A 23,658-nucleotide genomic window follows, 5' to 3' on the forward strand; every position below is an offset into this window, starting at 1 on the left:
CAGAATCTTTTTTTATGCCTGATGACCCATGTTGGCATGATTCTAGTTAACCAATCAAATATATGGTCAATTATGTAACTTGACCAATTAATTGTGTTGCTAATCAGGTGAATCAACCAGTGGGTGGGTTGCCCTAACGAGACCATATACTCTGCAGCTTTATAGGGTCCAACCAGCAAGCACCTTCCCTGGCCCATAAGGCTTTGCACTAACAAAATGGAATGGGTCCTTCTGGATCCTTTTGGCCTTGAAACTGCTAGGCCTAATGGTCTGCCTGCACCTGTGACAACCTCCCATCTCCTTATCTCATTCTTCGAAGTTACAGTCAGCTTGACCTCAGTTCTCAGAAAGAGAAAAGCTTCTACGATCTATGCTTGGACCTCAGCCTGAACCATTGTTTAAATTGATAAGTGACTACAAAAAGAGACCAGTCTCTTGACAGGTGGTTAATATACAAAAATGTAGTACACTTCTTTGTTTGTGTGTGTGTGTCATTTTTAATACAATTTTATTGTTCACAACTAGTCATTCAAAAGGAGATTTTTCCACCTACTACAACTTGGTGATGGGTCATATAATCTCAATTTCTACAAAGATGAGAAGATATCTAAAGAACCAAAGGGGTCGATATTTCTGGATTCCTGCATGGGGGTGGTCCAGGTAAATATAGCATTTATGCTGATAAATACTTTGCTGTACAGGGCTTGTGCAAACTTCTTAAACTCCATGCTCCTCTTACATCTCTGTAGCCTTTTGAATAGTATGCAAATGGGTGTGTAGTGCATTTTGACCAGCAGTTTGGAGAAATATACTGATTCTTTTGTTGTGTCAAGATAATATTTTTAATATATGCCATTAAATGTTACATTAGAGTATGTTTGTTGGCTTAGGTTGTGTGTCTGTAGAGTCAAGTACTAAAGACCAACTGTGGAGAACAGGCAATTTAGGACTGTATGATGGTCTAATAGGAGTATGGGCAGTGCTGTTAATTGTTGTGCATAACTTCTTGTGTGGGATTTTGGTTGTGGGAGCTTCATTACAGTCGTAGCCACCCTCCCAAATGTTTTCACTTGACCTTTACAATATTAACTTTTCATTATTTTTTTTAGAAAGCTTTTGAAGCAAAACATAACATAAGCTCTGAGTCGAAGTCTTGCCAGCAGTCAAGGCCAAAAAGGGGGTTGTTTGCATGTGTGTGCTGATTGTGCGGCCTATTCAAAGAACCTTATGTAGCCATCCTGATGTAATAAACCTGGAAACATCTGAGTTCTCAGATTTCTGGCAGTTATTACTGCATTGTAGCATCCATCTCCAGGGTTTCCTGGATGACATATCTGCCCTTGACTCAGTCAATCTGGTCTTTGGCCTGTGGAACTTGGCCTTCATTTTCCTGGTGGACAATCTCCATCTGAAGCTGGATGAGGAGCAAGCATCCCTGTTTTGTTTTGATCTGTCAGCAGTCTTTGACATGGTTTAGAGGCTGAAATTGTAGTTAAAGATTTCTTAAAGAGATTAATTTGTTTTCCTCTGACCATGTGCAGAGAGGAGCAGCTGGGAACTCTTTGTTGTCCTCTTGGGATGTGGCTTGTGGAGTTCCACAGAGGGTCGGCATTCTCACCCATGCAGTTCAATATAATATTTATGTAAGATATTTGGAATTGGGTATCATCAGTATGCTGATGACGCTTGACTATATTTTTCTTCATCTTAGCCATGAGAAGCAGTCACCTCTGTTCTTTGCCAGAGTGTACCTGCAGTGAGATCATGTGGCTCCCACCTCAGGCTTTTATGGCACAGAAGCCTTCTTATCAAGATAGTGGTGATGGCTGGCTTGCAAGGCTGGCTTCTTGGAGGATGGTACGCACCCCACTTTTAATGGAGTGGACTTATCTATCTGTTAAGCGCTTAGGAGTCTTATTGGACCCATCTCTATCATTAGAAAAGCAGGCTGAGACTGTGACAAAAAGTGCATTTTTTCCCCCAATTGCAATGTAGCATGGAAATTGATCCCCTTCTTGGACTTAGACTCTGCTGACCTGGCTTTCCTGATCCCATGCTGTGATAACCTAAAGACTAGATTAATGTAGTGAGCTGTATATTAGGATGTCTCTGAAGACAACCCAGATACTTCAGCTAGCACAAAATAGGGGTAGCCCAGTTGTTATCGGGTTAGCTGCTACACACACATTTCATATTTTAGCAAATGTTGCATTTGCTACTTGTTTTTCCTTGTTTAAATTAAAGTGCTGGTACTTAACCCTTTAAGTCCTTAATAGCTTGGGAACCATATGTTTGCAGTATTGCCTTTGTTCCCATGTGGCAGTTGTACTCTTCAGATCAGAGTCTATTGGTTGTTTCAAGTTAACAGACAAATAAAAACAGCCAAGGCCTGTTGTCAGGTATTTTCGGTTGTTGCTGCTGTGTTATGGCAAGACCTTTCTGAATGTTTCAGGATACCCCTGACGCTCTTAAGTTGATGATAGGTTGATTGCTCATTGTATTGCATTATATAAGTTTTATGGATATGTTTCAACTAATCATTGTTACCCATCTTGGGTACCTTGTGGGAGAGAGGCAAGAGAAAAGTTCTCCTAATGAGGAAATTCAAATGCAGCAAAATCTAACATAAATTATTTTGCAGATAAATTATGCTCTGTTGTATCCTTAGTTCATGACGTTCTGTAGAGCTGTTTTAAAATGTGTGAAATCTATTGTGTGTTTGGAAAGCCAAACCATACTTCCCAATATAGGTCCTATAATCCCCAACATCCATTTTATATATCTTTTTCTGTATCCCTAGTTTGTAGCCCCCCATTGTATGCAATGAATGTGTCTTGCAGTATACTGCTGTATTGTGTTTAGAGATCCCCATTGTATGCAATGAATGTGTCTTGCAATATACTCATCAGTGAGCAACAGCTGCTGTATTGTGTTTAGAGAACACAGGTAGATGCAAGTACACACTTGAGTGCCTTGACTGTGGTTATGTGCAAAGTCATGGACATATAGCTTAGTCCAGCTGGATCAAGGCCAAGGAGGTCCTGTTCTAGACCTTAGCTTTCATTTGAGCCCTGTAAAAATTCCATTAGTCTGACTTTCCTCACCTAACAATTTAACCATTGGTGTTCCAGGGTGTTCTGCTCATGTAGCTGACTGATTACTCCTTCCAGTTATACAGTCCCTTTTCACTTGGATCTTGGGCACTATAGAAAAATGCAGGTCTCTTCTCTGCAGTACATTGTGGGTTGGAGGAGGGTTTTCTGTAGCATAATTAAAAGTAGCCTAGGGCCCACACTACATAATTTTCCTCTACCCTGGGGGCTAGAAAAAGACACAAGATTCTTTATCATGATCACTCAGATAAACCTTTCATTTTAACAAGGGATGTGCAAAAAAAAACCCAGTATTAAAGGGCTTGGAATCCCTTTAAATGCCGTTTCCAAGATCCAGCTTCACCCGGAAGGTGTTTAAAGGCTCAGAGGTTAAGATGCTGACCTGCAGACTGGAAGGTCTGTAGTTCGACAGTGTGAGACCCTAGTGCCGCATGATGAAGTGAGCTCCTGTCTCTGGCCCCAGCTCCTGCCAACCTAGCAGTTCGGAAGCAAGAAATTGCAAGTAGATAAATAGGTACCGCTTTGATGGGAAGGTAACAGCGTTCCATGTGCCTTGGCGTTTAGTCATGCCAGCTACATGACCATGGAAACATCTTTGGATAGTGCTGTCTCTTTGGCTTGGAAACAGAGATGAGCACCGCCCCCTAGAGTCGGATTCGACTGGCTTTCGAGCAAGGGAAACCTTTACCTTTAATTCCTTTAAACACCCTTTAACGCCAGCTATCTGGTGGCCCCAGAAAATCCTGAATCAGGCCAAACGGACACCCCTAATTTTAACTAATAATTTGTGTGCCTCATCTGAAAGGTAGTCTTGCTGAAACCAATTGAATATGCCCATTTCTTTCTAATATAACTTGTTATTTCAGTGTGGGTTTCATAACAATGATGTAACTCTTAATTCAAGAATGCCACTCAGTGTATTTCTTTGTGTGTGTAGAAAGAAAGTGAGAGAGATGGGGGAGGGGCAAGGCAGACAAGAAGAAAAACATAGCTATTGTGGCTAGTACTGCAATATCATATTTCCCATTGCAGAACAACAAAGTCCGACGTTTTGCCTTCGAGCTCAAGATGCAAGACAAGAGTAGCTATCTTCTGGCAGCAGACAGTGAAATAGAAATGGAAGAATGGATAACAACACTAAACAAAATTCTCCAACTAAATTTTGAAGCTGCAATGCAGGAAAAAAGAAACGGAGACTCTCATGAGGGTAAACACGTTATTTTTCATTACTAATATGGGCAAAGTAATTCATTAAATTTGAGGTTTTGTGGCTGCTACATACACCGTCACTGTATTCAGGTATCCTTTGGTGACTGAGCCATTGCATTGCACTTCCGTCCTCAGGAGATCTATTCAGGTATCTGATATTCAGAGGTAGAACTCTTAATCTAAACATTTTCTCTCTATTATTGCTAATAACTATCGATCCTCTATGACCTGGCCAAGTCCTCTTTTTAAAGATTACTCTCTAGCTCTTTCATTAGCTTCTATTAAATGGATATTTTGTCTCCTGAAGTGACAGCCTTAGAAAATTCTCAAGATGATTTGAGGATAAATCTGTCACACACAGTTTAAATTCTTGGAGATTTTAGAGTAACATATGGTGGTTCTTCGTGGTCTCTATGAAGTCTCATATGGTATCTGTGCTGGTGCAAAATCAACTACAGAAATGTCCAGAACTCTAGCCCAAGGAATTGGCAGTCAGATTTTAACCACTACCACAGAAGCGTTTTACACCTCTATGCATGCCTTGAGAAGGGCAGGCACCTTCCTGCTAATTTATCTTTTTGCTGTCAAGCTATTAGCAGCTGGCCTTTGTTCTTCAAGCGCTTTATTTTGTCCTTTTTTCTCTTTTTTCTCTAGCTTTATTTATCTAGCTCAGTGCTTTTCTCACTGAGAATCAAGGAAAACCAAATGGAGCAGGTCAATGTAGTCAGCAGGATGGGGCATCCAATAAACTATGCAATAGGGCTTGGATTGCAGAGATCTGAAACAAAGTTGAAACAAAAGCATTAACATCACGTGTTAAGCAATGCAGAAGTTACATAGAGCATATGTACACCAATAACCAATATGTACTATACACAGTAGTGTGCAGTCTCTATCAACGCATCTTTCTGAACCATTTTGTTACAGTATAGTCTTCTTACCTGGGTAAAAATGGCCTCCTCAATAATTCAGTTTTACATGGTTTGCGGAAAGCCGGGAGAGTGGGAGCCTTCCTAAAGTCATTAGGCATGCCATTCCACAACACAGAATGCATGTTAGGGTTTGGATTGCAGAAATCTGAAACAAAGTTGAAACAAAACATAAGCATTAACATGACATGTTAAGCAATGCAGAAATTACATAAAGCATATGTACACCAATAACCAATATGTACTATACACAGTAGTCTGCAGTCTCGTATCAACGCATCTTTCTGAACCATTTTGTTACAGTATAGTCTTCTTACCTGGGTAAAAATGTCCTCCTAAATAATTCAGTTTTACATTGTTTGCGGAAAGCCAGGAGAGTGAGAGCCTTCCTAAAGTCATTAGGCATGCCATTCCACAACACAGAATGCATGTGCATGGGCACCTGTTGATTTTGCCTCTGTGCAGGAAGCCTTGCTCCAATGAGTGAAGCTGTCGTGGTGCAACATAGGGGGAGAGGCAGTCTTGCAGGTGTGAAGGACCAAGGCTATGAAGGGCTTTGTATGTGATAGTCAAAACCTTGAATTGAGCCCAGTAACTGATGGGCAGCTAATGGATTGACTGCAGAATGAGAGTAATATTTATGCTCTGCCTCGTTTCAGATAGTAGTTGAGTTGTGTTTAGCCTAAGAAAGTGCCACGTAACCCTGCACAAGGCACATTGTCTTTGTTCTATTTTCTTATTTTCTCTTTTCCCCCTCTGCCTTTTATGGCATAGAAGCCTGCCTTCAGATATTGCCCTCCATCTCAGGTTCTGACTCAAGAAATGAATGTAAATGACTGGAGGATTTAACACATGCCATTGATTTCTACTGTCAGTGTGATCATCTTCAACTCTAGGAAGTCATATTAGGCTAAGTGTTTTTATATATTTAGGTTACACATGCTCTTCCTGTCACAAATATCATAGTGTCTTACAATTTAGGAAATCTAGATTGTTGATCTTTGTCATTTTGTCTTCCAGTGACCAAGTCCACCATCTTATGTGTCTTCATACCACTTGATCAAATTGTTTGACAAAAGCTTTGAATCATTTTTTTTGCACACACTTCTACCTAAACTAGTGATCACTTTTGGAGTCTGTTATTAATTTTGTCCAGATCAGTGAGCAAACTCCTCAAGCTGCTAGCTGTTACAATCTCTGCCACCTCTCCTTTATATCGCCCTTCTTGTGCATTTGCCACCTCTCCTTTATATCGCCCTTCTTGGTCATTCTTATGTCAGTGCATTTTTCTAGTATATTGTGTAGCCTTTGGCACAATCTGCCATTCATTCCCTTTTTTCCAGCAATCAGAACAGTCCTTCCTTTTGACCTCTCCATAATAGCAAAAACTTTCATCGTTCCATCTTTTCTGGTCGGTTATATTTGTAATAATGTTGACAGCATGATGACACTGCACACTCCAGGTATTAAACAGGAGCTCTCTTTTTACATCCATCACATAAGAGTTCCATAATGATCAGAATCTCACCCTTTGCTATAGTAGGCCAAAGAGTAGGCCAAAGGCTAAACGTTTTCTTTCAGTTAGTGGGTAGTGTCTACTGCAGTGATCACTAACATGGTGCCCACCAGTGTGTTTTCTGGCTTCCACTTGCTTCTTTCCCATGACAGAGACCCAGTCCTGGCTTTCTTCCACCTAATTGGAGCAGGAGCTGCTTTAGAAGAGCCATGAGGCATCACTGTTGAATCTAGTCCTGGCTTTCTTCCACCTCATTGGAATGCTTTAGAAGAGCCATGAGGCATCACTATTGAGTTTGCATGGATCACACATCCAGAAACAGCTGCTTTCATCATAGGAGGACATTTGGCTTGCAACATCCACAATAATTGTGATTGACTCCAGATCCCATGGTAGCCATTTTTTGTTGGTGCCCCATTGATGTTCTCAATATTCCAGAGGTGCTTATAGGCACAAGAAGATTGGGGACACCCGATCTACTTTTGTATTGTGTTATCAGTTGGCAAAACGACTTAAATCTCCTTGGGCTCACTCGACTTGAACTGTGACTGCAGTCTTCTGGAAAGAAATTTTCCTTCAACAGATGTGATATCTGAATGATAGCCTCCGCCTTGCATTATTATCTTCATCCTGAGGATGACAAGATGCTATTTGTGGCCAAACTGTACTTTGCGTTATTTTCTTTCTCTCTTTTTGTATTTTTGTATTTTTATGTGTGTGTATTTTTGAGTGTGTATGTGTATGTGCACCTGGAAGTCATGGCGACCTCTGATGACTGACCCCTACTGGGGGCATGGAGGATATTGAGAGTGGTGGCTGATTAAAGCCTGCCCTTGCCTCTCAGCTCTGGTATTCCAAGGGAGATCTCCCATCCAAGTACTTGCCAGAGTTGACCCTGCTTAGCTTCCAAGATCTGACGAGATCGAGCTTGCCTGGGCTATCCAGGTCAGGGCCTTTGCACTATTTACCTATGAGGAGACACTAGCACTGACCTCCTGGCAAGCTAGTTTGCTAATATTCCAACTCTACAATTCTCCGGAGTTGCATCTGCACCAGCACAGAGCCTGTGTGACTGCACAGATCACCACTGGAAGGACATCAGTTACAAGCAAGCAACCTGACCCATCATGGTGGTTGCTACTTGGATACGGTCCATTGTGAAATGGCTACGACTAAAAAATACCAAGCAAATCCACATTGCTCCAGTTTCAAAATATTTGAAAATATGGGGTACTGATCACTATACTATGGTTTGTAGCAATAATCTGTTTAACAAACAAAGTTGCTAGATTTTTAAAATTTGTGAACCCCCTAAAGTTACCAGTAGTTTTATCATAGTTTCATTTTTAAATTTCCAGATGATGAACAAAACAAGATGGACAGCTCCTCATCCAGTTTAGATAGTTATCTTCCTGAAATTACCAAGGTATTGTTGTGCTTTTTCCTTTAAATGTGAATCAATGCTGAAATTGTGAGATGTAATCCTAATTGAGAGAGAAATTTTTACATTGGCATAGTTCCATTTACTTTCCCCCCTCCAAATAGCATAAATGTCACTGTGCTGTGGAAAAAACTAATGTGTAATTGTTAGGGGAGTTTTCAAAACCCTAATATAACCACCAGCCCCTTTCCCAAGATCTACTGAGAGAGAAAAAAATTCACTCATGGCTTTAGGCTAGCAGATGTGAGAGAAAGAGCAAGCTGGCATTCTGCACAAGATGCAGAGCTCTTTTATAGAATAAAATAGGAAAAAGTCAGGGTCTAGGATTCCAAAAGAAAGTTCAAAATTCCCTTTAGTTGGCTTGGTCTGCTATGCTAGATTCTTGGCCTAACATTGCTAAATTATATAGTAGAAGGTTGTTTCAGTAAAGTTTTAGCCTGCTGTCATCCAATCAGTGAGTTGTTTGTAGGCTTTCATATTATATAGAAATGCATCACTAAGTTCTGTAATGTAAGATACCCAACCTAGATTTGGTTTAATGGCATGAATAGCTCTGTATTGTCTTCATGACCCATCAGGACGTACAGTACAAATGGAGCAGGTTACATTTTTAAATGGGTATTTAATCACTGATGTACACTTTCTTTAATATTAGTTCTCTTTTGACTTTTCCTTTATTAGTTGTATTAGAATAAATTATGGTCACGTATGGATTTGAAGGTAGATACAAAACTAAAATGCCTTAATATGAATTATTGTAAAGTGTTTTTAAATTTTGTTTTTTAAATGCATAGACTTTGAAATAGTGAATGTGCCATAGATTCATGGACAGTTGCTGGGATCTGGATTCTCCTTAAAGGTTTTAAGAACTTGCTTATTATATCTGATCTGGTACCATGAACGTTCCACCTGTTCCCTTGAAGTTTAGGAACTAGTTTGTCTTCTCTGCCTTTATTTTTGTGCGCATGTGCTATCTACCCTGTCTTGTGAGGCCGTGTTCTTTTTTGCTATTTCTATTTTCAGAATTTCTCCAGAACATATCTGAGGGTTTGAGAACGCTATTCAAATCCTTGCTATTTACTTTTTATTTTCTGGACCTTTATCCTATGCAAAATCAAACTTGCCTACAACAAGCTGGGCATCTCTCCCCCCCCCCCAACTCACTTGGGAAGGAAATCCCAGCCCCTTCTCTCTCTGCTCCCACTGTCTTTCTGTGTTCTCACTGCAACTGGGTTCGCCTAGGCTGTGGTCAGGATGGAGCTGGCTAGGCCAAGGCTGTGCTACAAGGCAACTCCACAGTGCTGACTGAGTTCTCATGAGATTTAATGAGATCTCACTCAACATTCTCAGTTTAGGAGGTTTAACCATGATGGCCTTTGATCACTCAGCAGATCCTGAGCTGGTAATCTGAGGTTGGGTTTTTTTAGTCAGGGTATGCATGTTTTGACAAAGGGGGCAGAGTTGTGCCTGTCGGGCTCTGCAAGTAAGATTCCCTAGTGGGCAGGAAGTGGCGATGCTGCACAGTGTGCACGTGGGCTCTTTGTGGGAGGGTGTGGTGGCTTTTGGTGGCTGAGGGACTAAGAAAGATTGGGAAAGCTGGGTGTGTAATGGGAGCTCTCTCTCTCCTCCCCAACTATATCTGACCCATTGTGTATTTTTTTTCCAACCAAATTCTACGGCCATGTTCAGAATAAGATATATCAATACTAAGTACGTGTGCTTTCTCCATCACAGATACTTTCGTTTTAGAAAAATTATACTCAATGTCAACATTTCCAACAGTAAATCTGCTGCTACTTGTAGGACTCCTTCCTTCTTTTTTAAAAGGAACTTGAGTGTTGAACTTTGCAGTTCTTTACAGAGTTCATGGTATCATCCTCGTTGAAGGTGGTGCCGAAGTCTCCTACACTCAGTCTTTTTTTTTTTTACCTTACCCTTTTTGAAACCAAAATACTTCTAAACAGGATGTGTGTTGGTGAGGAAAGTTGTATTTTAGTACAAAAATAACTAATGTGCTGGAGTTACAAAAATATGCCCTATTTTTAGAGAACTGTGCTGAACTGAACTGCATGCTGACACTGGCAAATGAGAGTATGCCTTGTTATACTAACAATCTGTTCTCAACCATTTTGTACTTCCTTTTCACCTCCTACGACCACTCATTAAATTATCCTTCTTCCAGGAAAAGGAATCCCCCCCCCTAATCTTTCTCCCTGTTCTGTTGACTCCTTGTCACTGTGTGTGTGTGTGTGTGTTAACCTCAAACTCTGCCACCTTTGTGCTGTCATCATTTCACAGTGTGAGCAAAGGGCTGCAAAAGTTCTACAGCTATTCTCTGGGAAGACATGCCTTTAAATCTGCTTCAAGGAAACACTGTGAAGGGGAAAGGAGAGATCATAAACTAAATGTGTGATGAAGAAAGGGCATACACAAAATGGAAGGATAAATTTTGAAGGCTTTTTTTTCAAAACACTCATTGGTTGCCTTCTCTGCTGTTAGCTAACCTTGCTTTTATCATTGCACGTAGAAGTTAAAGTTAGTTAGTAGTCAGGACATTTATTTTTTGCTTCCTTTACACCCCGCCTTTCTCTCCAGTGGGAACCCAAAGTGGCTTACATTGTTCTCCTCTCTTCCATTTCTAAGAAGGAGCCTTTTTAGGGAATCCCCCCCCCTCGCTATTGATATCACAATTTAAATAGCTATTTTAGAATGCCTTGAGTTAAGCAGTCCAGGTGAAAATGAATTGAAAAGGGAACAAGATAGAGACTAGGAAGTCTGTACTTATGGACAGTAGCAGCACCGCTGTAACCAGGGCTATTTTTGGGCAGGAACGCACAGGAACAGAGTTCCGGCTGGCTTCAGAGTTGGCCACACCCACTACAGCCAAAACCTCTGTGTGGGAGGCTACAGAGGGAAGGCCTGGAGAGTGACAACCCCCTCCCCCGCGACTCCGAGGCCAGCAGGCCAGGGGGTCCCTGGAAGGATTAAATGCCTCCCCGTGCCTTCCCCGGCCTGTCCAAGGCTTGGCTTGCCTGGGCTCCCCGTAGCCATGGAGTGCCCAGACAAGCCAAGGGTAGGCATGGGGTGTGTGGCCTAATATGCTAATGTGTGTCTGCTGTTGGGTGTGGCCTATTATGCTAATGAGTTCCTGCTGGGCTTTTTCTACAAAAAATGCCCTGGCTGTAACAATTTCTCAAGCTGGATTTCTTGAGAGATTTTTTTTAGAGATGCTGGGAGAAAGCATGAAGCTGTTTGTGCTGTATGTTATCACAGACACTCATTTCATTCAGCATTTTTTTGTCATTTTGTTTAACATCTATGCATGACAAACACTCTTTTAAGAAATTCCTATTTGTCAGAGGTACCCATGAGACAGAGCAGGGAAAATCCCATTCTCCTACCGCCCCCCCGCTCTCCTGGTCACTCATTCCCCCTCCTCTTTTGGCCAATCTTTTTTAAAAAACCTGTTTCTTTACCAAGGTTTTTCTATGTTTGTGCATCTGGAGACCTTGCTTTTTATTTATTTTTTTGGTGGTTTAAATTTCCCCAATATTCAGATTCTTCGTTATGCTTCAGGTTTTCCTCATGTTTGTCTGCCCCATTATTTGTTTGATCTGCACAATGAAGCCAGTTGGGAATTAAATTAAGAGGTTTTGCTTTTAAAAGATAATACTGAGCAGAAAATCTTTGTTGTTGTTGTTGTTCAGTCACACTGTCGAGTCCGACTCTTCACGACCCCATAGACCACATCATGCCAAGCGCTACTTTCTTCTGTTGTGCTCTGGAGTTTGCTTAATTTCATGTTTGTTGCACCGATAACACTGTCTAACCATCTCATCCTTTGCCGTCCCCTTCTTCTTTGACCTTCAGTCTTTCCCAGCATCAGGGTCTTCTCCAGTGAGTGCTCCCTTCTCATTTGGTGGCCAAAGTATTTGAGCTTCAGCTTTAGCATCTGGCCTTCCAGGCAACAGTCAGGGTTGATTTCTTTTAGGATTGACTGATTTGATCTCCTTGCAGTCCAAGGGACTCTCAAGAGTCTTCTCCAGCACCATAATTCGAAAGCATCTATTCTTTGGCACTTAGCCTTCCTTATGGTCCAACTCTCGCAGCCATATATTACTACTGGGAATACCATTGCTTTGACCATACGGACTTTTGTTGGCAGGGTGATGTCTCTACTTTTTATTATGTTGTCTAGGTTTGTATATTCTAGGTTCCTATGCAGTATTGTTCTTTGCAGCATCGGACTTTCCTTTCACCATCAGGCACATCCACAGCTGACCGTCCTTTCGGCTTTGGCTCAGCCGCTTCATTTTTTCTGGAGTTACCGTATTTTCCTGCGTATAAGACTACTTTTTAACCCAGGGGAATCTTCTCAGAAGTGGGGGGTCGTCTTATACGCCGGTACGCCAGAAGCATCAGCACAGCTCTATATTTTAACTGGAAAACTCTATATTTTAACTGGAAAAGTTGGGGGTCGTCTTATACGCCCAGTCGTCTTATACGCCGGAAAATACGGTACTTTTCCTTCTCCAGTGGATCATGTTTTGTCTGAATTCTCTGCTGTGGCCTGTCTGTCCTGGGTGGCCCTCCACGGCATAGCCCGCAGTCTCATCGAACCAACCAAGCCCCCTCGCCACATCAAGGCAGTGATCCATGAGAGAGCAGAAAAGCTGACAGCTAACAATTTAGGATATGCTTGAGTATTGAGCTATAAAACAAATACCCTTGACCGAAGAACGGTACACTCCTTCTATCTGGGATGGTTGTCCTCTTCAACCGAGTGCGCAGCTTCGGGAGGGACGCACATGGAGCGGTGAGGTAGGTAGGGGACACCCGCCTAGCCAGCCAGATCAGATTAGTCCAGAGTGGGACTAAGACGTCTATTGACCCATTGTGTAGCATTTTTTACTAATAATAAGCTTCAGTTAAACCACAAGAAGTAAAAAATCTTAATCTTTTCAAAAAAGTGGAGATCTTACAATTGGGTTATTGCTGGAAAAGAGAGAGAGCAAGTCAAACATTTTAAATATTTAGGTATATATTTTCAATATAATGCGACTTGGTCTACCCACCGTAAGTATGCAGTGAAATCACCTAACTTTAGTGCATCGGCTATAACACGTTTTTTTTATGGCAGAGGTAACCAATTTGTGCCAGCTGCCATAAAAATTTTCAAGGCCAAAGTGACCTCACAATTATTATACAGCATCCCGATTTGGATTGGAGCCAATGTTCCCTCTAAGCTGTGGAGTCTTGTGAGCAAAAATTCTGCTTTGTGAATTACTGGCTTTAAAGTTGTGAGCCAGTGATTTGGCTACTGCATAAATCAGTTAGCTCTGGAGCCCTCCTTCCTGAGCCAAGGCAAAAGTGTGTGAGCTGGAGGCTAAAAAATTGTGAGCTAGCTCACACTAACTCAGCTTAGAGGGGACACTGATTGGAGCCTTTGAATGTGCTACTGAACAGACCCAATCCAAATTCCTGTGAAAAATTTTGGGTATGCCGAAATGTGTTTCATATGCAGTTATCTGCTTAGAAACTGGCATGTCTCTAATCGAAACTAGTGCATGGCTGTGACTGTCAAATTCTGGCTACACTTGCATTGCAACCTGGAACCTGGGAGCTTTATCTCTCAAATGCTCTCCGAATCCAATATGTCAAACTGGTCAGCATATATTGAAGGAAAAATTAAAGCAACAGGCTTATGTATAGAATCACTGTCTATGCTAAGTTTCACTGCTGCATTTCATCAAATTAAAAACAATGCTAGACATGGAACGGCAGAGGTTATTCAGTCAGGCTAACAAAACCCGCTCCCTGCTGAGTTTTGAGATTCCCCTCATTACTGGGGAAATGCCCCCATATCTATCTTCTTTGTAGGTGCCACAGCAATGCAGAGCATTTTCCTTTGCCAGATGTAATGCCATACCTTCTGTTATTTTTTATGGCAGATTCAATAAGAGAGCCTACTCAGCCAGATACTGCCCTTGTAATCAAAACTGTGTTGAGTCAATCACTCATGTTCTTCTCTGTTGTCACCTGTATACAGATTTACGTTATATGCATTAACATTCTGTTCTAGTTAGGATGAGGGACTGTTCTGATGCATTTAAGGTTTATAGACTTTTGAATGATTTCTCATCTAATGTATATTGCAGTTTTAACTTTTAAACTGTATTAACTTGTATCAAATTTTTTCCATGCCAATAAAGGCTACTTAACTTAATTTACAAATAATCTAGATGGCTAAATGCTGTATCTGTAGAAGTATACTAACTTCTGAATCAATCCTCTTGTTCTGTTTGCTATAACATATTTTAATAGTAATATGTTTATGTGTTTCATAATAATTAGTTTCTGTCTAAAGAAAATAGCTAAGAGTAAGAGTCAGAGCCATTTTAGTGTAGTGGTTAAGATTGGCAGAGTCTAATCTGGAGAACCAGGTTTTATTCCCCATTCCTCCATATGCAACTGCTGAGTGACCTTGGGTCAGTCACAGTTCTCTCAGAGCTGTTCTCTTAAGAGCAGTTCTCTCAGCCCCACCTACCTCCCAGGGTGTCTGTTATGGGGAGAGGAAGAGAAAAGGGATTGTAAGCTGTTCTGAGACTCAGAGTGAAGGGCAGGGTATAAATCCAATATCCTCCTCCTCCTCCATTTTCACAATAAGCTTAAGTAAAGCAAGTAGTGCATGTAGAGGTACAGTTTAAAGCAATGCTCTGAATGGTGGCAGCAGAAAAGGAAGCAGAGCCAAAGTGGCAGCATAAAGTCAGGGAAGTGATGCTTACCCATTTCATCACACATACTAATGGTTAAAAGACTTCCTATTAGAGATGCAGTAAAATATTAATCTCCAAGTACCGTCTCTTTATTTTGCAGGCTTCCAGAGATTCAGAAATTAAATTCAAAAGTGAAAGCAGGGTTAAACTCTTTGCACTGGATCCAGATGCACAGGTTAGATGAATGAAAAGAAAGCTATTGATTTTATTTATGAAACCCGCCCCCACCCACCCCGTAAAGTGAAAATATGTTTTTTCCCTCCCTTTCAAAGAAACTGGATTTCTCAGGTCTCGAGCCAGAAGTAAAACCGTTTGAAGAGAAGTGTGGAAAGAAAATTCTGGTGAAGTGCCATGATTTATCTTTCAATCTACAAAGCTGTGTAGCTGAAAATGAAGAGGGACCAACAACAAATGTAAATAATTTTGATGGAATCTTTGATAATAGCTTCATATAACTAAGTGTTGCTGAGAACACAATTTTGAGAAATGTAATTAGATCAAGAGACTTATCTTAAAGTGTCATGATGCAGATAGGAGCAAAATGAGTAGTAGGATGACTCTTAATTGGAGGGGGAAGAGAAAAGAGGAAGGTTAAGGAAGAAGTTTGAAGGTTCACAGCTGATAGTAACAGATCACCATAAAGGGTGTCGTCAGAATTCAAGTTGTCTTCAATACCATGTCAGTGAATGAAAAGCAAGCTATGCATTTTCTATCTGCATATGTTAAAAATATTGTATTGCTTTAAAAATACTATTTTGTTCATAGAATGAAACTGTCTTTAGCTGGTGTGAAGTACTTAATGATACATGATGTCTGCTCCTACCATTTGTAAACTGTGATTCTAAAGATGTCCAGTAAGTAAGGAATCTTCCTCTGATGAAAGATGTTTTTACTTAGTAGAAGAGAATCCTTGAATAGGAATGTATAGCGTAGGAATGGCTCTTTTTATGTGCATGTTACCACAACAGATTAGCCTGTGAGTTCCTTGCTTTCTAGAGTTTACAAAGGTGTGCATCGAACAAAATTCTGCTCTGTTATGGCTATATTTAATGTCTCTTTTTTATATGCAGGTAGAGCCATTTTTTATCACATTGTCATTATTTGACATTAAACATAACCGCAAGATTTCATCAGACTTCCTTGTAGATTTAAATCATAGCACAGTGCGACACATGATATCTGGTGCATCTCATCAATTTTTGAATGGCAGCAGTGATTGCCTACATCGGATTAAAGACATTATTCCAGAGGTTATGCTACAATATCCAAAACAGGTAAGCTTTGAAGAAGTTTCTGTGTTAAACTTGCAGCACAGAATAAAGACCCATAGTTTCAATTCATGATTATTAATACCAAACTGTTTCTTTTAAGGGAGTATTTTCCGTAACGTGTCCACATCCCGATATATTTCTGGTAGCTAGAATAGAAAAAGTCCTGCAGGGGAGCATTACCCATTGTGCTGAACCATACATGAAAAGTTCTGATTCTTCAAAGGTATGGTGTTTTCATTATGGTTGACAGGCGTGAGACTTTCAGTTGAACTTAGCTGTTTGGAATTCTAGTTGTAATGTGATCATTCTGCTGAACATTTTGATACTTGAGTCAAATTTGCTAAATCTATTCAAGGCACAAATCTATGTTCCATATTTGAAAATTCCCAAAGCTGTGTTCTGATGTTGAAGAGCAAATGCAATATCTCCCAACCAGATGGGTAATTTAAGTCATGATTTGGAGGCTTAGAAATGTGCTGAGCGCCCCCACGCCCCATAAATATGAATTTTCTCTGTGTTTGCTTCCCCCCCCCCCCCCCGCCACCACAGGTTGCTTTTGTGTTGCACCTGGAAAATTGTGGCTATCAACTTGCTTCTGAACCATGTTTTAAAAATCATGGCTCAACTTCAGCTTGCAAATCGTCATTTGAAGGCAAGACACTAACCACAGTTTTCCAGTTTGGGCATATTATTATTATTTCGGGGAACAAACGGAAAGTGGAAGAAGGCAACCATGTGTGCAGTAGCGGGAGGGAGAGGAGAAAGGAAACACGCAATGCTGCAGCCTGTTCCCAAGCTCCAAACCACTGTTTTCCATTTATGATAATGTACCCAAAAACGAAATGTAGTAGAATGAGACAAAGGACCGAAAATTGGTGTGCACTAGGGTTGCCAAGTCCGTTTCTCCTCGCGGCGGGGGGCTCCCGGACGGCGTCCCGAGCACGCGCGCCGCATGCACGTCAGCCAGATGTGACGTGATGATGCCGGGCACACTGGGGACGGGGCCACAGCCATTTGAGGGGAGAACATAGAGTTTTCCCCTCAGATGGCTGTGACCCCGCCCCCAGCGTGCCTGGCGTCATCACGTCACAGCCGGCTGACGTGCACGTTGGGGTGGGGTTCCCCTCGGGGCCTGATTCCGCAGCGGCGGAAATCGAGCCTCCAAAGCGGGGGATTATCCGCCCCCCGGGGGGACTTGGCAGCCCTAGTGTGCACAGTCAGGACAGTTACTTATACATTTTATCATTTTTTAATCCTAGCTTCCTCCCCATTTTCCTTATGAAATTCTTGAATCACAAATGGTTCTCCTCCCCATTTTCTTCATGACAACCCTGAGAGAGGTGGGCTAAGCAGAGAGAGTGACTGGCCTAAGGTCAGCCAGTGAGTTGGGTTCAGGCAGAATCTAGTCCAGTGCTCTAAATGCTGTACCACACTACCACCCCTTTTCAAGGACCAAGTTCTCAAAGGGGGCCTAAAAATACAAAATAGATGGGTCATGTGGAATCTGAAGTTACGCCTTTGAAACATGGCTTTTACTGATTATGGTATGGTACAGATTTAAAACAGAAAGCTGTCTTTCACTGTATTGGATTAAGATCAGGAAAACCATATTGGACCTTTTGGGGTGAGTCAATGTAATGGGGCTGATCTGCAATGAGAGTATCAATGCCTTCTACCATCCCTAAAATTCTGTCAAGAACTGGGAATCTTCATGATTTAATTTGCCAAACAAAAAATTAACTACATTAGGTAGAAGAAAAGAGGAGGAAAACCATGGATGCATAATAAGAATGAATGCTGAAGGGATATGTGTCCGTATATTTGATTTTGGCCTCAGATGGCTGCATATTGGCTTAGAGTCTGTATTTACTTCTACGGAAATGTCGTTTAATAGTAGTGACAGTTATTTCCTATGATCATTTATAGGTTGCCCAGAAGGTTCTGAAAAATGCTAAGCAGGCATGCCAACGACTAGGACAATACAGAATGCCATTTGCCTGGGCAGCTAGGTAATGGATAAGGCTCATCTTTTAATTCTTCAAAGTAGAATTATTTAAGTGGGTTTGTTTGTGTCTCAGCTGAATTTGATATTTGAGAATTTATATTCTGTGCAGGTAATGATTATAAGGCTAATGTCATGCTATATGAAGTCTGAGTTGCAGAATTTTGAAAGATACTGGGCAAATACGTTGCATAAATGGTGGCAGACAAAACGTTTTTGGCTTTGTGCGTTTCACTCCATTGACTGGGGCAAAGCTTGCTAAATGGGCTTCAAGAAGACAACCTTTGTGTTTATTTTTGAATTGTGAAACTTTTGCATCGCGGTTCTTAAGTAAGAATTCATCTTTCAGGTCACTGTTTAAGGATGCATCTGGAACACTGGACAAAAACGCACGATTCTCCGCTCTTTACAAACAGGACAGTAATAAACTCTCAAATGAAGACATGCTTAAACTGTTAGCAGATTTCAGAAAGTGAGTACCTTGTTCCTTACCTTCCCCAAGATCAAACTGAGGCCTCACTTATCTGTTATGTTGAGCAGTGCTCTTATAGATTATTCTGGGGCTCTCCATACCACCTCCTGTGAGATCTACATCTCCTACACATACAAGACAGATCACATGGTTATATTCTAGCCTTCAGGAAAAGATCTGAAGGGGAAGAAACAGCTTTTGACTTACACCAAAAAACAAGAGGAGGGGCACTTACAGTTCTGTTTGGGGATGATATTCCTTATGCAGGATGTCTTAACAGTTGGCACAGGCCCCCTATCTTTAGTTGCCTACCTGGAGCAGGGTCTTAACTCTTAAATGACCATCTAAGTGAATAAAAAATTTAGTTTGGGGGGAAGAGACCATCTTTCAGGCATCCTAGAAGGTGCATGTGATGACCTGTTAAGACCCCAAGATTTTGGAAGCCCCAGCAGGTTGTTGAACAAGCCCCCTAGAAATAAAGACTTGAGTCTTAAATAGAATAGGGTTTATGCCACTCTGTCCCTCACTAAAGGACTGTTGCCAAGATAGGGCTCTAACTGTCAGTCTCCTTATTAAAAAGTCCAGATTTCCCTGTGCTTCCACCCCAGCCAGTACTTCATAGACTCGCTGCTGAAGAATGTCCTGCTGGAATAGGACTGCCTCAGGCTACTTTATGGTCTTCCCTCCTGTCCTGCTGAGGCACTCTTCCCATCTTGTCAGGCAGACTCAGCCACAAATCTTCTGGCTTCCTGGGCTATCCACAGTCTTTCTCCTGCCTTCTTCTTGACGGGAAATCCTCCTTGCCCTTCAACCTCTCTCTCACCTAGCTCTTAGTAGGCCTTGGCTGGTAGCCTTCTTCCTGATGATCATAGGCCTTCAAGATGCTTTGACCTCAACTTCTTTCAACTGCCACTTCTCTGCCCTCCCACAAAGGTTCCACCCAATCAGTAGCGGACACTTGGTCAAGCCTTGTTTTTATTGCTCCCCTTCCCCGCCAGCATCCCTCCTAATTGAAATCCTGTTCTGAGCTCTTCTTTCAACCGTTTAACCCCTCTCTTAGCATTAAAATGTACAAATATTTGCAGATACTTTAAATAATAAGTAGTTAAGGCCTAATTAAATGGAGGTGGTGGGGGGGAATGGGTGTGTGAAACCTATGCGAGTTCTTTATGAAGAAGTAACGTTTCTAAACACCTGGATGGCATTCATGAATTATATAAAAATCAGATTGTGAATAGAAGCAGTTCCTGTTGTATAAGGTTTGTGGTGTAGTGGTTAGAACATTAGACTAGGTTTGAATTCCCACTCTGCCAGTGGAAGCTTGCTGTGTCATCTTGGGCCAGCCACACACTCTTAATCTTAACCTACTTTACAGCGTTGTTAGGATAAAACTGAAGAGGGAAGAATGATGTAAGTCACTTTGGAGCCCAATTGGGAATAAAAGTAGGGTATAAATATCATAAATAAATTAATGAACTTTATGCTGCTAAATTTGTGTATGGGAGTGGTAATCTTTTTCAAATGAGCAGGTTAAGATTAAGATGTGGGCATTCTGGGTTACAGCTTAATTTCTACAGACTGTGCTGATTAAGAGACAAAGGTGCTAAATGTGCTTGCTGTACATGTCCATGTCAATCATACAGATGAGTGAGTATGCATTTCATGGCATACAGTCTATTGACTACAGCTGTAATCCGACTCACTGAAAAGGGCTGGACTGCATGATTTGTAATCCTTGCCAAACCTGTTCTGCTGTTTTTCTTATATGTTTCATAAAAATATGGTTTTTACTTTATTATCAGCCTGTAGCTTCCATTGAATCAACTTGTGTGTATCTTTTCCCCTCCATAGACCTGAAAAGATGGCCAAGTTACCAGTTATTTTAGGAAACCTAGACATAACAATTGATAATGTTTTCCCAGACATTCCAAGTAAGTATTGAAAAGTATTGCTAAATAGCTGGAAAGCTTTTCCTCTTCAGTTTTTTTTATTGGTTTTTAATATATTTTCAGATTATGTTAACTCATCATACATTCCCATGAAACAGTTTGAAAACAGCACCAAGACATTAGTAACGTTTGAAGTAGAAGAGTTTGTTCCCTGTATACCAAAACATACTCAGCCTTTCACCATCTACAACAATCACCTTTATGTTTATCCAAAGCACTTGAAATATGACAGTCAAAAGTCATTTGCAAAGGTGAGCTCACATTCAGATTCAAATGGCTGACTGAATCTGAATTGAATTGTCCGATTTTGTTGAGAATTTTGGTTATATACCCAACACTACTTTTAAAACCTTTATCTCTATATATGTTCACCTTTTAGGCAAGAAATATTGCCGTGTGCATAGAATTTAAAGATTCGGATGATGAAGAGTTGCTTCCTTTAAAGGTTTGTTGATCTGACCTCTGGCTTTTAGAAGCAGTTCAGTCAGATAATTATTTGCCTGTATACAGGCCACATAGTAATAAATAAGGTTTGTAACTAGGTCCCTAATGGCTATTTTAAATCCTGATATCAGCTTTTCCACAGTAAGGATTTTGAATCCCATCAGACATAATCCAGAAGTACCCTGCAAACTTGCTCCTTCAAGAAGCGCCCCCCCCCCGAAGCTTGCTCATCTGGCTCAGCCTGTGTAACCTCACTCTCCATTAGGCTTTTATCCCCAGCCAACATCAATTTCTTCTTTTGTGGATTCAGTTGGTTTGCCCACATCCAGTCCAGAGAGCAGTTTGGTGTAGTGGTTAGGAGCACGGACTCTAATCTGGGAGAACCGGGTTTGATTCCCCACTCTTCCACATGCAGCTGCTGGTGTGACCTTGGGTCAGTTACAAGTTCTTTCAAAGCTGCTCTCATGTGCAGTTCTCAAAAGAGCTCTCTCAGCCCCACCTACCTCACAGGGTGTCTATTGTGGGGAGGGGAAGGGAAAGGAGATTTAAGTCGCTCTGAGACTCCTTTGAGTAGTGAAGGGCGGGGTATAAATCCAATCTCTTCTTCTTAGTCCTTGTGCTCTGAAGGCTTCGCTGTTGCTTTTATGGCCTGCATTCAGTTATTGTCTTTTTGCAAAATCCTGTCGCAGTAAACTCAAAGCAAACTCAACAGCGTGGACTGGGTACAGATCCAATCTTTTCTTCTTCATCGCTGCCAGACACCAGTTCAGGGTTGGTACAGATCCAATCTCTTCTTCTTCATCACTGCCAGATACCAGTTCAGGGGTTCCTCTGCCTCCATGAATTTAGATGGAAAGCGTAATGATGGCACTTCACTTGAAATGGTCTGTCTGTTCCAGTACCGTCTGGTTTGACTGGGCACACCTATCCAAGGTTTCAGATATCTTTCCCAATCCTGCTACCTGAGGGGGTTTTTAAAAAAAATTGAAGATGCCAGGTGTTGGAGCTGGCATTGGAAGCCTGGAAAGGATGTGTGCTACCATTTAATAATTAGGCTTTAATTAGTGCTGGGGGTGGATCTCGTTTGTTAATTTGTCTATCACTATAAATCTGGAGTCCTGAATCCATGAACGGTTGGGTTGTGAAGTAGACAGCTCAAACAACTGCATTGTCTTAACTATTTTTGCCATCCAGTTTAGGTAAGGAGAACAAAGCGCAGCAAGTATAAAACAAATTGCTTTGTATAACCTCTGCAAAATTGTAGACCGAGTGATGCAAGTTAGAGGAAGTGAATGGAACTGAGATCCAAGGACCTGATCAGTTTCGTTTTTATGAAAAAAAAATTGTAACCTGATTTGAGGGTTTGGGGAGAGGCCGTGTTCAGATAAATGAAGTTTACTCATTGATGCTGATAGAGAGGAAGATGATTATGTGGGAACCTGAAGCTTACGTCGGGTTGAGGGTTCTCTCTGGAATATCATGGTCAAATGAGCCCACAGAATCTCAGATTTTAAAATCTGTTAAATACCGTGATAAAATGTTTCAGTACAGATGTTAAAGCTAAAACCAAGCTTATGCTTAATACTGAGTGTTCATTTTGTACCTTTTAAAATTAATATACAGCTGTGGTAATAGTCAATATGGCAGGTTGCTGGCTGTTATATGTTACCAGCCGTCAAGTATTACCGAACATATATAGACAGGCACACACGTCCTCTGCAACTGCCTGCTTGTTAAGGTTCTAAAATGAAGCTCTGCTTATGGTCTTATAGCTGTGGGAATTTTATATCTGCTTTTAATGAGTGCCAAACGAATTTTGTGAAGTTATGTCACTCTTACTCTTTTTTGTCGTTGTTCTTTGATATAGCTGTGGGAATTTTATATCTGCTTTTAATGAGTGCCAAACGAATTTTGTGAAGTTATGTTACTCTTACTCTTTTTTGTTGTTGTTCTTTGATATTAGTGTATCTATGGAAGACCAGGTGGACCAGTATTTACAAGACAGGCGTTTGCTACTGTTTTGCATCACCACCAGAACCCAGAGTTTTATGATGAGGTAAATCAATTTTATAACCATACATTTTAATTGTTCTCCAAAAATGCAGTGAGGTGATGCTTGAAATGATGTTTAAATTAGAACTGAATCATCCTCATGGATTCACCGGGTAGCCAAGGCAGTTGAAGACAGTTTTATTTAGGTCTGCTTCTGATTGATTTAATTTTTATCGTTGGCAGTCCTAATTGGAGTTTTTAGCTGTGGACTTGAGTAGAACAATGCAGAAATAGGTATTTTACTTGTCTGTACCCATGCTATATGAATGAGTTTGGAGGAAATTGGGATTGGTGAACACGTGCTTCATGGTACACATCTCCCGCTTCCTATTTTCTCATTCTGTTAGGATCTCTGTTTCCTTTGCTGCTTATAGAGTTCTGAGTGGGGTGTATATGTTGATTTAAAATCAGATGAAGCACTTTTCCTCTGTTGCTAATGAACCACCTCCACCAGGACTCCCTGTTAACTGTGAAGTAGTCAGGT

At 41.1% G+C, this 23,658-nt stretch overlaps 1 protein-coding gene across 5 annotated transcripts in view; it reads left to right on the forward strand.

Moving 5' to 3' along the window:
* DOCK9 (dedicator of cytokinesis 9) overlaps window positions 1-23,658 on the forward strand; it is a 172,875-nt gene that overhangs the window by 82,265 nt on the left and 66,952 nt on the right. For all 5 annotated transcript variants that reach the window (XM_015415110.1, XM_015415112.1, XM_015415108.1 and 2 more), the window contains exons 7-19: window positions 526-660; window positions 4,146-4,320; window positions 8,126-8,193; window positions 15,085-15,159; window positions 15,257-15,397; window positions 16,055-16,258; window positions 16,356-16,478; window positions 18,182-18,264; window positions 18,607-18,729; window positions 20,581-20,660; window positions 20,742-20,929; window positions 21,058-21,123; window positions 23,086-23,178. In XM_015415110.1, coding sequence (XP_015270596.1) covers window positions 526-660; window positions 4,146-4,320; window positions 8,126-8,193; window positions 15,085-15,159; window positions 15,257-15,397; window positions 16,055-16,258; window positions 16,356-16,478; window positions 18,182-18,264; window positions 18,607-18,729; window positions 20,581-20,660; window positions 20,742-20,929; window positions 21,058-21,123; window positions 23,086-23,178 — 1,554 coding nt within the window. The remainder of the gene's footprint in view (window positions 1-525; window positions 661-4,145; window positions 4,321-8,125; window positions 8,194-15,084; window positions 15,160-15,256; window positions 15,398-16,054; window positions 16,259-16,355; window positions 16,479-18,181; window positions 18,265-18,606; window positions 18,730-20,580; window positions 20,661-20,741; window positions 20,930-21,057; window positions 21,124-23,085; window positions 23,179-23,658) is intronic.

Source organism: Gekko japonicus, unplaced genomic scaffold (assembly GCF_001447785.1).
Source record: "Gekko japonicus isolate JY-2015 unplaced genomic scaffold, Gekko_japonicus_V1.1 scaffold52, whole genome shotgun sequence".
NCBI classification, from domain to species: domain Eukaryota; kingdom Metazoa; phylum Chordata; class Lepidosauria; order Squamata; family Gekkonidae; genus Gekko; species Gekko japonicus.